The sequence below is a fragment of the Epinephelus fuscoguttatus genome, linkage group LG19 (genome assembly GCF_011397635.1).
Source record: "Epinephelus fuscoguttatus linkage group LG19, E.fuscoguttatus.final_Chr_v1".
Classification (NCBI taxonomy): domain Eukaryota; kingdom Metazoa; phylum Chordata; class Actinopteri; order Perciformes; family Serranidae; genus Epinephelus; species Epinephelus fuscoguttatus.
In genome coordinates, this window is record NC_064770.1 from 35,012,498 (window position 1) to 35,028,072 (window position 15,575).

A 15,575-nucleotide genomic window follows, 5' to 3' on the forward strand; every position below is an offset into this window, starting at 1 on the left:
GTTTGAACGTACCTCATTCACATGCAGATTATTATATTGATTTGCTTATTGTTATGTTTACTCGCCATGCTGGTAATTTTACTACTTAATCTATTTGATATTAATGGTGGACGCAGACTCAGCTGTCAGCAATTACTGTGATTGCTGGCCTCCTTGTAAAAAGCGGTTTGATTTGGCACAATGACCAAAACAAGGAACGAAATGGAGAAAATAAGGACGAGAAAGCCGAACTGGACAGAAGAGCAGTGCCTGCTGTTGGCGCAGCTCGTCGAGGAGAACAAAGGAGTTTTAAGAGGGAAATTCGGTCCCGGGATCACGGCACAAGGGAAGAGGCAGACTTGGGAGCACATTGCCCGACACATCAATGCGTCGTTCCCTCTCCTTTTACGCACAAGCGATGAGTGTGAGAAGCGCTGGTACGTGCTGCAATCCAAAGTGGGCGTTACTGCGTTACTACGCTGGGTGGGAAAAGTGGGCCCTGAGCTTGCCTGAGAAGGACAAACCTGCTATTTTTTTTTTCTGCAGCCTGTTCTGTTTTGTTCTGATAATGTGGGCGTGCAGCCTCATTCTGTGGACGATAAACCAGGTGCAGACTAATAAAGGAGGAAATACAGTGAGTGCTGGACGGAGCAGTGAGTGACATGAAAGAGTACTGTTTAGGCATCGTGTCTGAAGGGTTACTTCTGGTTCCAAAGGTACCATACTGAAAGTGTTTGGTGGAAACAGGGAATTAGTGAGCTGTAGAGGTGCTAGAGGTGGATTTTGTTACCTTTAGGCGGATCAGGGCTGTGTGTTTTATGCTTTATGCTAAGCTAAACAAACCAGCTGTTGGCTGTAGCTCCATATTTACAATATGGTGGACGCATCTTGCATTCAAATGCTGAAAACCTTGATTTTTCACCAGGACATGAGTCAGTAAAATATGACAGTACATGTCTTTAACAGCCTGAACTTAGCATGTCATCATGTTATTTAACAGTCATACTTCCTGAATACATTTCATTGCATCTTTACCCAGAGCTGCTTGTCTTTGGAGGATCGTCCACTGCTTCCACAAAGTCGGCTGGAAACCATCCCTGACTGAAAACAGAGGAGGCAGAAATTAAAGATGACAGTTACTCTATGTCGTGAAACATGTTATGAAAAATTAGCAACAACAAAAACACAGCTGAATGTGTGATATTATATTAAGCTTATGCTTATGTGTTTGTGTCCACTTCCTGTTTTATTTTGAAATGTGTTCTCACTGTGTTTGGTGCTTCTTTTACTTCCTGAGTTTCCCCCCGTTTGTTAATTACCTCATGTGTTTCACCTGTGTCTCCTTCCACTCACCTGTGTGTAGTTAGTAATCAGCCCTTGCGTATTTTCCAGTGTTTCCCTCATTCAGTTGCCAGATTGTCATTGTTGCCCTTGTGTTTTCTCAGCCTTTTCCTTTGTTTTTGATTCCTTGGTTTTTGACTCTGCTTGGGTTTATGGACTTGGCTTTTTGTGTGATTTCCCTGAATGGACTTCTCTGTCTTGGCTGACTACCTTCATGTTTGACCCCTGACCTCGTAAGTAAAGATTTAGATTTGATAAACTGTTGTTGGTGCTTTGTGTTGTCCTCTGCAACTGAGTCCCAGTTTTGTACTAGATCATTACAGCATGGGGAAATATCGGTCAGTCTGTCGGCCAGTTGATATATCACTCCGGTCCAGACCAGTGGCTTAAGGTAGTTAAGTGCACGCTATCGTGCACATAGTGTCTCGTCACATGATCAGAGACTTGACACTGGATAACATCAACATACATATTACCCAGCAATCATCAATGCATATCTGTATGTGACAAAAATACCAACTGCTGATTTATAGTTATAGAATAACATGTAATTTTGTTTTTGATGCTATTGAACTTTACGAAAAAATATACATGATGGAAAAGGTATTTTCAAAGTGGCAATCACTCATAAGGGCCCATTCTCCACCCAACACATTGTTGGAGGGCCCACTCTCTCCATGGGCCCCACGACCTCACAGGCACCAGGGCAACCGCACTGCCTGCACTGTCTTTATTTACGCCCCTGGTCCAGGATCCTGTTCCTATGGATTGCCATGAACGTTTGTACAGAGGTTCATGTTCCTCAGAGGATGAATTCCTCTGACTTTAGTGATCTTCTAACTTTTCCTCAAGCAAATCCAATACTTAGATTTATTATTTGCTTAGCGCTAATTAACAAATGTTAGCTAACTAAAACTAAAATGGTAAACATAGAAAACATTACGGTAATCATCAACATGTAAGTATTGTCACAGTGATGTTAGCATTTAGCTCAAACCATGCTGTGATCCAGGGCAGCCTCGCAGAGCTGCTCGCATGGCTGTAGATGAGTGATACTCAAGTTGAGGCCAAATCTTTCCCTCCATAGGGTGCTGGCGGCCAGCCAGCCACTTTCTTATTCATGTTAAAGGTTAACTGCATAACACTGGGAATTTTGTTTGTACATAGAATGTAAATCAGGGGCCACAGTGCATAAAAACATCAAAAAAGAGCTTGTTTATCAAAAAAAGGCTAAGACCCCAATTTGCTCAAATGCTAGTAACACCCCTGCGTACACCTGACCTGTGTGAGGTTGCTGCAACTTGATTTGCTTCCTCGCAAAGATGAGTGAAGGCAGCAAATGTTGAAAGGTTGAAAACATGCAATTTATGTTTAATATATAGTGATACATGTTCTAAATGTTTGTTTATTAACTGGCTGCTGGCCTCCTGTCATTTTTCAAAAGTGGCCCCTGGGCAAAATAAATTGAGTTTGCCTTGGACTCTTAGCCTTGTCTTATTTAATGTTTTATTTTGCTTCTCTGTTTGTTGTGTCAGCCTTTAATATGTTTTTCCTCTTTTATTTTATTTCTGTTTATTTCCTCGTGCTGTTTTATTTTATTTGTTCATTACAAATTGTTGCTTCTATCTGTTTTTCTCAGTGGTTTATTTTTACTCAGGAAAAGGGGACCTGTGTCCAGAACATTAAATGTAAAAGGTGTTTGTCAGTAGAACCACTGAATGTTATCAGCATGAAGCAGAGAGTACAGCAGCTACTACATTTTGTACTTGAGCAACAGACACATTTACAGTGGGTCATAACAGACAGCGAGACACTCACTCACTGGGGAACATCTCTCACCGTGAACTGCTATCAGCACGTCCGTACAGCCAGCCGTTCCTGGGCTGTTGAACCAGCACAGTGATCATCTCTCCCCTGCTGAATGCCAGCAGGGTGGGGTTGGAGCCACCAGGCTGGTGGGCAACCCGCGCTCTTGTGGATCTTCCTCCTGTAGAGCGAGAAATGCTTCCCTGGGGAGACGGCGCTGGAGAGATGACAAATAAAACACTTAAGTGCAGAGAAGACAGTTTGTTCGATGATAAACCAGCTCAGATTGCAGAGAATGATCTCTGGTGAAATGATTAATTAAAAAATATAAGCGGCTAGGATTTATTTCTTTAATTATGGCCCTGGAATTCATAACTCAGAGGGTTAGCTGACTGCTAAATATCTTACTCTATGCATAATTATTTTTGCTTGGGTGGCAGGGGAGGCAAGTCACTGAATTACACCAAAGAGGGTGGCATTGTTTTTCTGTCGAGTGCATGTGGGCCATCAAGCCTGCTGCGTGCCATGATTCAGAGGTGCAAGAGAGGAATGCAAGGATAAATCCTATTTAATATTCTGGAGATTGTTTATTGTCTGTTTTAGATACATCGTTACTTTATCTATTTTTACTCTAGATAAGCAAGCCAAGTAATTATGCAGACTTTCTGCACAGAAACGTACAAATGAGGGGGTGTGAAAGTGTGTGATGTGCAAAAATTATGAAGGGAGGGACAGAAATGGAGATAAAAGGCTTAAAGAGTGATAAAGCTGGTGGTGGAGTGAAGGCAAAATGAGGACTGATGTGCAGACGGAGGCATTATAGGCTGCGAATGATGAATATCACAGAAATACTTTTGGGGAAAACATAACATGAGATATGTGAAGCCAAGGCAGTAATTATAATATGTATGGGAGGGACACATCCCCCAATATTAAGTTGGCCTTAGAATACCCCTCTGTATTCTGATAAAATATATGAAGAAAAGAAAAAGAACTAAAGAAAAATAGTATGCAATGACAGGCAGCCAAGGACTGCTGTCCAAAATACTGTAATCATTAGTAAATGTAATCAAAATCATGAATGAATTTCACAAATTGCCATTATTATTTTTTTTTTCAGGAGATCTTTAGTCAAAGGAAACTTTTTTTCCATTTGCAGGATTATATTTGGTGGTATGGCTCTTTTCTGGGGCCTCTCTGCCCTTCCATGCGCCTACATGGAAAGCCTAAGGCAGAGAGAGCAAACCTTCCTGCCCTTCCATGTGCCTACATGGAAAGCCTAAGGCAGAAAGAGCACACCTTCCTGCCCTTCCATGCGCCTACATGGAAAGCCTAAGGCAGAAAGAGCACACCTCTCTGCCCTTCCATGTACCTATGTGGAAAGCCTAAGATGGAGAGAGCACACCTCTCTGCCCTTCCATGCGCCTATGTGGAAAGCCTAAGATGGAGAGAGCACACCTCTCTGCCCTTCCATGTGCCTATGTGGAAAGCCTAAGATGGAGAGAGCACATCTCTCTGCCCTTCCATGCGCCTATACACAGGATGAAAAGGAGGAGCTAGGGTGGAGGTGGGTTGCAAAACAACTTTGAAAGGAAGCAGCAACAGTAGGCAGGCCAGAGCAGTTTAAATAGGGCGCCCTGAATGAGATTTGCCAATTGGTTGCATAGAAAGGAATCATGTGATCTATCAGCTGACTCCCTTCCATCAATCAGTTGCTCCATCAGTTGATCGGGCTGTTTTAGATCAGCTGACGTAGCTGGAGTGTGAGCTGAACGAACTTTGGTGCATTACTTTTCATAGGAAGACGTATGAACAGTGTGTGAGCACAGCCTGAAAATGCTCAGTCTGGCTGTCAACTTTCTAAAATTTCCCCAGGGGGCAAGTTCCCCTGAGATACCCTTCGAGGGTTGGGTCGCAGAAGGTGTCGATTGATACCATTGTGCGTTGTACCATTGTATGGCATCAGTAAAGAACAGTGGCAATTTCAGGGTAAAAACAAAAAAGTAGCAAAGGACTTTTATTTTGACAAAATTAAAGACATTAATACAAAAACTGATTCAGAAAATGCACAAATTGGTGCAAAAAAATCACCAGAATGCAAGAAATTAAGTATTTGATGCTCAAAATTTCCAGCTCCTCCTGAGGGACCCTGAGGTGTTCCCAGGCCAGATGAGATATGTAATCCCCCCAGCATTACTACTACCCTAGGGTCTCCTACCAGTGGGACGTGCCCAGAACACCTCTAACAGGAGGCACCCAGGGGGATCCTGACCAGATGCTGGGGAGAGGGACGTCTGGCCTGCTGCCCCAGTGACCCAGCCCATGATAAGCGGATGAAAACAGTTGGATGCTCAAAATTTGACCCCAAACCCCCTGTTTCATATGTGCCCCTCAACTCAACTCAAAATGAATTCAGGGTTTTGGAATAAAGCTCTCACCTCTTGATGGTATGTTGCCAAGGGTCAGCTCCTCTCTGCTCTTCCTCACCTGTGCAACCAACACATTACATTCAACAACCAGAAAGTACTGCGGCAAACTTCATATCTGCACAAACACAGAACAACAAAGAAAAGCCTCGGGTGTGTTTCATATACAGCATGTTACAGTGTTTATAATGTGTGACTGCAGCAGACGCACAGCTGAAGTCTGAAGCAGCTCACAGGCTTCTCTCTGTTAAAGCAAAGGATAAATCCCACGTCCAACCAAAACAAACAGAATCCACGTTAATCCTCCGATTGTTATTACAGTAGGACGTGGGATCTGTGGGGTTCGCTGGCACGTCACCTTCCAGTGAGGAACAGACTGAAACTGACAGGGTTTATCTCAGGGGCGTCTGTTGTTTACGTGAATGGTAATTTGCAGCCTGCATACAAAGAACCATATGGCTTCAATTTGTGAATTATCCATTGTGTTTTAATCCCGCTGTCTTGACACGTAGAGCCGTGCTGAGGACTCAGATGATATATAAGGTTCAGATGTGGAAAGGAAAATATTTACAGCCTTATCACAATCACTTATTGATATTCTTTTTGCTAGAAAGTCTGTAATCTCCTTTCTTTTATTTCAGATGTGTCTTTAATCCTCGTCAGAAAGCTTCACTCTAACAGCATACTGATGGTTTCAAATTAAATCAGGCTTCAACCAGCAGAGGGCACCATGGTAACAAAAATATCAACACAAGAATTCACTGTGTGTGTGTGTGTGTGTGTGTGTGTGTGTGTGTGTGTGTGTGTGTGTGTGTGTGTGTGTGTGTGTGTGTGCACCAGTGTTACCAATTCCATGGTGCAGACAACACCCCATCACAATATGCTCTCACATAATGTTTGTTTTATGAATTCAGACACTTTAAAACAAAGTTCTGACAGCTTCAAATGCTGTTATCTGTCTCACAAGATATGAGACGAGACAGCTCCCCTCATTCCATTCCCCTCAGACAGGATAATAACTCAGTCCAGCAGCATATTCTTGGAGTTTCCAAAGATTCAAATGCAACACGGCTCCGGCCCAGCTTGAATAATTCAGTAAACACGACTGATTTCTTTCAACTCACAGAGTTGTCTGCAGAAGTGGGTCGTCTGGCCTCGGGTCCTCTGGTGGCGTCCGCCTCCTCCGTCCAGGCTGCAGCGCTCTGCTGGAGAGAACCTCCTGTCTGTTGCACACACACACACACACACACACACACACAGAAGTCAGATGTATTGATTATAAATGTTCAGTTACTGGACTAACTCAGTAATCCTACTCAGTGCAGCACCCCGACCTGGATTCTAGTTTCTGAGGACAGGTGTCTGATGGACATCAAAACCAAAGCTGACATTCCTGCACTTTCCCATGAATGGTGGGGCATTTTATATTTTAGTTTATGATCTCTGGACAAGTGGGCACTTCTTCTGCCTCACAGCAAGAGGGTTCCTGGTTCCTTCTGTGTGGAGTTTGCATGTTCTCCCTGTGTCAGCGTGGGTTTCCTCCAGGTGCTCCAGCTTCCTCCCACAGTCCAAAGACATGCAGGTTAACTGGTAACTCTAAATTGTCCATAGGTGTGAATGTGAGTGTGAATGGTTGTCTGTCTCTATGTGTCAGCCCTGTGATAGCCTGGTGACCTGTCCAGGGTGAACCCTGCCTCTCGCCCTGTGTCAGCTGGGATAGGCTCCAGCGGATACAGAAAATGAATGAACTTAATTATATTTTGTAATAATGTCATATCACAGGTACATTGTCAATATCCTGCTAAGACCCCGTGATTCGTATTTGTCCTCCTCAAAAAGGGGGGAAGTGCAGCGAACCCGTTTTATGGCAGAGAGGGAGATAAGTGATCAAATCTGTAGATATATTGTTTGAGTTTCTGAGTCATAACTGTACTGTACTAAGATCAAAGATCAAAAGTCTATGTTCATTTTAAGCCTTTCAAAATATACATTTTAACACGTGGGGGACAGTGGGACATCAGAAAGTCTGAGCAGGTTTAAATTTAAATTAAATTAAATAAATTAAATTGAATTGAATTGAATTGAATTAAATTAAATTAATTGAATTAAATTAAATTATTAAATTAAATTTAACACATTAAATTAAATTAATTAAATTTAATACATTAAATTAAATTAAATCAAACTAAATTAAATATTAGTGTTTTTGTGTGTCTGTGATTTTTTTTTCTTTCAGTCCTTTTATTACTGTATGTCTATGTCAGTGGTTTATGATTTGTTATAGTGTAGTTGTGTAATTTGTATTGTATGAATAAATTAAAAAAATAAAATAAATAAATTAAATTAAATTAATTGAATTAAATTAAATTAATTGAATTGAATTAAATTAAATTAATTGAATTAAATTAAATTATTAAATTAAATTTAACACATTAAATTAAATTAATTAAATTTAATACATTAAATTAAATTAAATCAAACTAAATTAAATATTAGTGTTTTTGTGTGTCTGTGATTTTTTTTTCTTTCAGTCCTTTTATTACTGTATGTCTATGTCAGTGGTTTATGATTTGTTATAGTGTAGTTGTGTAATTTGTATTGTATGAATAAATTAAAAAAATAAAATAAATAAATTAAATTAAATTAATTGAATTAAATTAAATTAATTGAATTGAATTAAATTAAATTAATTGAATTGAATTAAATTATTCAATTAAATTTAATACATTAAATTAAATTAATTAAATTTAATACATTAAATTAAATTAAATCAAACTAAATTGAATATTAGGTTTTTTGTGTGTCTGTGATTTTTCTTCTTTCAGTCCTTTTATTACCGTATGTCTATGTCATTGGTTTATGATGTGTTATAGTGTAGTTGTGTAATTTGTATTATATGAAGAAATTAAAATAAAAAAATAATAAAATAAAATTTAATTAATTAAAATTAAAAAAATAAATTAGATTCAATTAAATGTAATAAATTAAATTAAATTAAATTAAATCAAATTAAATTAAATATCCCCCCCAAAAAATGTTTTCTTCAGGGTCTCAGGAGGATATGATCATATTTTACAAAGTAGTTTGTACTGCTTTTTCAAAGTAGCTTCAGTTCCCCCTCAGACAGCTTTGCTGTAGTTCAGCTTCTTCCAGTGTGAAATAATTGGTAGCTTACAAAGCCATGTTTTCAAAGCAGCTTCCTCGACAGCCTGATGTACAGCGAGGCACAGCAGAGTGGGTTGCACGCCTCTCTTCAGGTAGGAACAGATGTTATCAGGTCATATCTACTGGAATGAGCCTCGTATTAGCTCCAGATGATTTATTAAAAAATCCTTGAGATAAGGCAAGTGGCAGTTAAGTATTAAATATCTTAGGTTGGTATTAAGCCTATTAGATGTGTCAGATCAGTCCCCACAGCACTTTGTGAAAGCCTCATTATGAAAAACAGGGTTTACGGCATGAAAGGTGTTTAACTGGGGGGGGTAGTGTGGTGTTGTAAAAAGTGAGCAGAGTCCAGAGTTCAAACTGTTGACTATTAGTGTGGTTTCAGTCCTGCTGGAGAAACTGAGGCTTTATGTGAAGCTGCTGTTCTGTGCTGACCCTCGTTATTATATAGGACTTTCCTCACGGGGACCGATAGCATCTCACATAATCATTACACATTACTGTGAATTCTCTTTGCAGTTCCTCCCTGTCATCGTCCTCTTGACATCCATCGCAGCGAGTTGTAAGACAAACCTGACCCATTTGGCACCTGTAAGCCAAAACAAACCACAAAACAGTGAAATGCTTTTTGAAGCACCTTATTCATGAGGTGGGCGAAGGATTGTATCAGGCCGCAGTGTTTCTCAGACAGAAAGCGGTATCGTCTCTCCTCCTCCTTCAGAGCCTCGCAGTGACTCTCCCTGAGGAACTGCATATACTCGCTGCAATCCTGAGGAAACACATAATTACCAGTACATATAGAGCTATACTGTGCAAGGACACACTCCAATACACTGGGGCTGAATTTTTGCTCCAACCTGATTGGCTCCTCTCCGCAGCTGTCTCTCCAGAGCCGCTGCCTGTGTGTGGACCTCCATCTCGTAGTGCTTCCTGCTGCCCTGCATGAGAGAGAGAATGAAATGAAAATGGAGACCCATTCATTTTAATGACTTAATGAGCGATATCAATGTGTTAATTTATCAGATAACTCACTCCAGAGCCACACACACTACCCCTCGGTTCATGAGTGTTCCCATGATACCCCGCAGTTATTAATTCTATTTTTTATTTCAGGTAATGATTATGAGTCATTCTGTAAGAGTCCCCTTTGACCCTGCTGAAGCACCCCTCACTCACTGATATGTAATCTCTGTCCAGTCTAATGTTGTTATCCATCTCCTGAAGAACCTCCACATTGAACCAGCGGAACTGGAAAGACACAAAATCACATGAAACACTTGAGAAAATGGAGCGAGAAAGACAAGTTGTGACTGATTACTGCTGATGTAACTTACTACTCCCTCCAGCTCAGTGGTGAGTCTTCTCTGGTTCTCAGAGATCTGAATCAGGACCTCACCTTAAAGACAATTACATCACGTTATATATTTAATATTTCAGTCATGTTGATAGGTTTTCAATGTGGTGAGTCCTCTAGATCCACAGGTGGTCATTTGAGTAGGCCGCCAGACCTACAAATTGTGTTGTTTGATGTTGTATGGTTACACTCATATACACTCACCAGCCGCTTTATTAGGTACACCTGTTCAACTGCTGCTTAACACATCACATGGCAGCAGCTCAATGCATTTAGTCATGTAGACATGGTGAAGACGAGCTGCTGAAGTTCACACTGAGCATCAGAATGATGAAGAAAGGTGATTTGAGTGACTTTGAACGTGGCATGGTTGTTGGTGCCAGAAACTGGGATTTTCAGCACAACCATCTCTAGGGTTTACAGAGGATGGTCCCAAAAAGAGAAAATATCCAGTGAGCCAAAATGCCTTGTTGATGCCAGAGGTCAGATAGAAAGGCAACAGGAAGTCAAATAAGCACTGGTTCCAACCAAGGTGTGCAGAAGAGCATCTCTGAAGCAACAACACCTTGTCCAACCTTGAAGCAGATGGGCTACAGCAGCAGAAGACCACACCAGGTGCCACTCCTGTCAGCTAACAACAGGAAACTGAGGCTACAATTCACACGGGTTTTCTCACCAAAACTGGACAATAGAAGATTGGAAAAACCACATTCAGATGGAAGCATGGATCCATCCTGCCTTGTATCAACGCTTCAGGCTGCTGCTGCTGGTGGTGTAATGGTGTGGGGGAGATTTTCTTAGTACCAACTGAGCATGGTTTAAACACCACAGCCTACCTGAGTATTGTTGCTGAGCGTGTCCATCCCTTTATGACCACAGTGTACCCATCTTCTGATGGCTACTTCCAGCAGGATAACGCACCATGTCACAAAGCTCACATCATCTCAAACATGACAATGAGTTCACTGTACTCCAATGGCCTCCACAGTCACCAGATCTCAGTCCAATAGAGCACCTTTGGGACGTGCTGGAACGGGAGATTCTCATCATGGATGTGCAGCCGACAAATCTGCAGCAACTGTGTGATGTCATCATGTCAATATGGACCAACATCTCTGAGGAATGTTTCCAGCACCTTGTTGAATCCGTGACACCAAGAATTAAAAAGGGGGTCCAACCTGGTGCCAGCAAGGTGTACCTAATAAAGTGGCCGGTGAGTGTATGTTCAAAATCTATCTAAAATTTAACAAATAAATTTCCAAATCCAAAAACGTATTATTTACAAAACCACAGACTGTAACTTATAGTCTAGTCTATGTACAAAATGATACAAATATCACATTTTGAATTTGCAACACTCCAGAGTGGTAACATATTTTTTTAGTTTAGGAAACAACAGCAGGCAAACAGATGCTTAGTACCCGAATACAATGCCTACAGACCTGTGTGAGAAGCAAACTAGGCTTATAGGTATCTGTAGGCTGCACCCTTTGGGCTCTGGGTGTGTCAGCCTCAGCCAATAACAGCGCGCACAGGTGAGCCCCGGACGTAATTAAGAAGTAGCGACATGCAGCACCACCTCTCGAAGAGAAAGCTGTGAAAATCGTGGACACAGCGCCGGAAAACGCAAATATAGTGACGTGAAATGCCAACAGAGCCACTGGCGAGCACTGACGGAGAGGAAGGGGATGAAGAGCGTCACGGAGTCAGTCTGTTCTCTGCTGCACAGGTATGTTAGTTTAACGTTACTTGTACAGTAGCAGTGTACATACAGGCAGTGTAGGGACAAAGCGGAAGTTTAAATGTTGTGTTTATAATCAGTAACCGACAATTCCTGCATAGTAGCCTACTGCTTTTTGTGTAAGCTGTGTTTACTTGATTCATCACTGTATTTCCTGTGGAGACTTAAAGGTCCAGTGTGTAAGATTTAGGAGACTTTGGTGCTACCTAGTGGTGAGAGTTGATGATTGCAGCTGGCTGCTTTCAGACCTAGAGTCGTCTCCTTTGGTCTGAATCAGGGACTCATGTTGTTCCAAAGTTGTATAATTGCCTAGAGTTGGTTCGTGTTCTCACGGCAGCATTTACAAGCGGACCAGATCAGATGCCTTGTGTGAGAAAGCTGCTCTTGATTGGTCAGAATTTCCATGTGGGAAAAATCCAGGAAGTAAAGCAAACGTTGAAGAAGAGTACACTTGCAAGATAAATGTGACACTTTCTAATGTCACAATGGAGGGACAACTATGCAGGTTGATTTTAGCGCTGCTCATCGTGGACTATATTGCTGTCATTGTTCATTTTAGTCAAACCATACAGTTTGAAAACGAGGCAAACGCGGCTCCAACTAGAAAACAATGTTTTGATGCATTGGATGTGCTGAATGTGCATATTAAGGCAGTACAGGAGGAGGTGCACATTAATAATCCTCCAGGACTGTAACATGCTCATGTTTAACCCAAACAATGTGTCATGTGACTGCAGTTGCTTCACATCCAGGTCGGAACACCTTCTCACCACAAACCAACCGCACCAGAGTTCATTTGTAACCAGACTGAGACCACCTCTTCAAGAAGGTCTTGGTCTGGTTGTTTTGGTGCACACCTGAGTGTGATTGCTGTGTTCACACCTGCCCAAACAAACCGCACTGAGGGGGCAAACTAACTCGAGTTCGATTGAATCCAGCAGAAAAATCCCATTGGCTTTCTGACAGGGGAACCAGAGCAATGTGAACTTGCATGTCGTCCTACAGTAAAACGTCATCTCTGCAGCAAACTGTAGGCCGACTGTAGAAATAAAAACTAATTATATGAAAGTTTCTTTGTTAATTTTGTCACATAAATTATTCATTTTAATGTTCCGTTGGCCTCCTTGATCAAATAGCAACACAGAGGAGGCGTATTTCATAGATGGATAAGGGCTGATTGCAAAGTGCAAAGGTGTTTCACACAGGTGCGTCAGAGCTTTCATATGCATGTCATTCTGTTATCTGTGACTATTTGTTTTCCTGCAGTTAATCCTTCAGAGTTTTGGGTCCTCCTTAAGATCTGGGTTAATTGTTTTTTAAAAGGCTGTGAGAAATGTGTGAAACCAATGTTAGATTAACATTTCCCAGGGGAGGCCATGGCGATGAAAGCCCTCATTAAAATCTGCCAAAAGACTAAATTCTTGGCAAGAGAATCAGAGTATTGGATGGATCAGTGCTGCAGATGTTAGCCGGAGCATTAGTTCAATGTCCTTTTTACTACGCTGGCACTTCCTGGTTTAACAGTACACCACAGAACATAAAAGTAAGCTCCACACTGCCCAAAACAAGTTAATCAGGGTTGTGTTAAAGTTAACTCCACGTAACCATCTTGATTCAGCACATTTTTTACAACCTAGTGTGCTTCCTGTCAATAAAAGAGTCATTCAATTCCAGTGGTGTCTTTCCAACTACTTTAATCACTTCAGACGCAGCCCAACAGATTTTGTTCTTTTTAGATTTAAAAGTTCAACAGGCAAAAAAACCCCTTATAGAAACTAATACAGTGTCGTCCATTTTATTTGTGCCTGTCAGTCTTGCAAGGACAGGCCCGCGGCTCTGTCATGTAATTTAATCCTCAACAGTTGATGTAGACTGTAGATGTTTGTGATAACTGTCCTCAGGTGAAGCAGTGTGTGTAATTTATGATGAATCTATTTATGAAAAAGTGTCAACACATTTGCAGAAGAAGACTCCTGCTGTGCTTAGAAGACGATGATGACGATTAAGTGAATCCCAGTTTTATCAAGCTAGTCTAAAGGGATCGTACTTTTTTGCAGATTTGCAATCAGTATTATTGAATTAGTTGCCAAATAGTGTTTTGATATTTCCACAATAGCCACCAGTTAACCATTGGCTTGATTTCTGTCAAAGACATGAGAAGAAGGCAGTGAGCCAAAAAAATGTGCAAGAAATTGGTCAAAAGATAAAATTCAAAACAAAAAAAGTAAAGTTGAAAACAAAGAATTCACCTGGAAAAATGCTTAAAAATTACTTTAAAAATCTGTAACATGATTTTAAAATGTATTAATAGTAATTATAAATATAGTTTTTCCACATTTTTCCCTTTTGTTTTTTTTTCTTAAATAATTTTCTAAATCTATTAATTTTTTGCAGTTTGTGGGACATTTCTTACCAACTTACTCACTGCCTTTTTTCCTATGTTTTCAAAAGAAGTCACACCAATTCGCTCAGGGCTCAAAGGTTTCAATATTTGCAAAAGGTGTCTGAGAGCAGCACAAGAAAAGTGATGTCTCTCCAGGTTTGAAGAAGTATTTTATTGCTTAAAAGATGACTTCTTGATAAAACTATGATGTCTATGCAGTAGAGATACACAAATAGTTTTGAAACTGGTGCTACATGACCGGAAAAAAAAACAGAAAACGGATGCTTTTGCTCAAGATGGAGAAAACCTACAACTACCAGAATGCACTGCACTGCACCAGACCAGTGTTGGTGCGTTTGTTTTGTACTTGGAGGTCGGAAATTCCCAGTTCCCTGTCGGAAGTTTAAACTCGAACGCACCCTGAGATTGGATATCCAACTCACAAACTCAGAGCAACCGCATCAACCCCGACTTACGAATTCAAGATGGCTGCCGGTCACATAGCCTACATAGTGAATAAACACTCTGCTGAAGTACTGTTTATAGCAGTTTTATCTTATTTGTTTTACATTTGGTCAGCCATACCCGTAGTACTGTTCAATTTTTATCCATGGGCATGTTGCTGCGCTGTCTGTATGTGCAAATTACCACATGGAGCATTGTTATCAACTGATATTGCTAAAAAGTGCAAAGGCAACAAAGGCTTTCTTGCGGGCGTCCATGTTTTTTGCCGACTTGTCCACCGTTGTCAACTAGAATGCAAAAACTGTTGTGAACTCAGAGGTGATCTCATTCCCACTTCTGACCTCTGAATACAAAACAAACACACCATAAATCTGTTTGAAACAATGGCGGTCGGCTGGTAACAAACAGGCCCAATCCCAAACCGGCCCCTATCCCCTCGCCCTATTCACTCCCCCTGCGTTTGCGTGGTCACGCGGAGCTCCGCCATATTAAGGGCCGTCCCAAACCAATTATCGCTGAGTGCGAGTGGACTGCTCAGCCCTTAGATAGCGAGTGTGCGTCAGTGCAGGCTTCTGATGAGCCCAGCAGGAAGCGCACCATCACAATAGAGCAAACAACGTACTGTAAAAGTTCCGTCTTTATACTTTGTAAAATATTTTAGATCAAACACACACATTTGTTTCCCTCACACTGACTTTACAGTCTCAAACAAACTCACAGAATGTTTGGTGTCAAAAGATGAAAACCTACACGTCCATATGCTTAAATAAACTATTTAAAACTGTCTAAAAAATTCCTCATCCCATTCTCATGATTTTTAAAAAATACATAATTATATGTTCACAGGGAAAGAAGAAAAAACAAAGCAGTTATTCAATCTACCAATAAAAAATGAGTCTCTTTACTAAAAAGAGG

At 40.9% G+C, this 15,575-nt stretch overlaps 1 protein-coding gene across 2 annotated transcripts in view; it reads right to left on the bottom strand.

The window, feature by feature from the left end:
- Positions 1–15,575, bottom strand: part of baiap2l2a (BAR/IMD domain containing adaptor protein 2 like 2a) — a 33,401-nt gene that overhangs the window by 7,967 nt on the left and 9,859 nt on the right. The window contains exons 4-11 of one of the 2 annotated variants that reach the window (XM_049560759.1): positions 10,052–10,113; positions 9,894–9,965; positions 9,575–9,655; positions 9,355–9,486; positions 6,677–6,775; positions 5,565–5,613; positions 3,160–3,307; positions 1,015–1,080 (exon numbers count right to left, since the gene is read on the bottom strand). In XM_049560759.1, the coding sequence (XP_049416716.1) occupies positions 1,015–1,080; positions 3,160–3,307; positions 5,565–5,613; positions 6,677–6,775; positions 9,355–9,486; positions 9,575–9,655; positions 9,894–9,965; positions 10,052–10,113 (709 nt within the window). Of the gene's footprint in view, positions 1–1,014; positions 1,081–3,159; positions 3,344–5,564; positions 5,614–6,676; positions 6,776–9,354; positions 9,487–9,574; positions 9,656–9,893; positions 9,966–10,051; positions 10,114–15,575 lie in introns of both variants that reach the window. The other variant, XM_049560757.1, reaches the window with a different exon arrangement.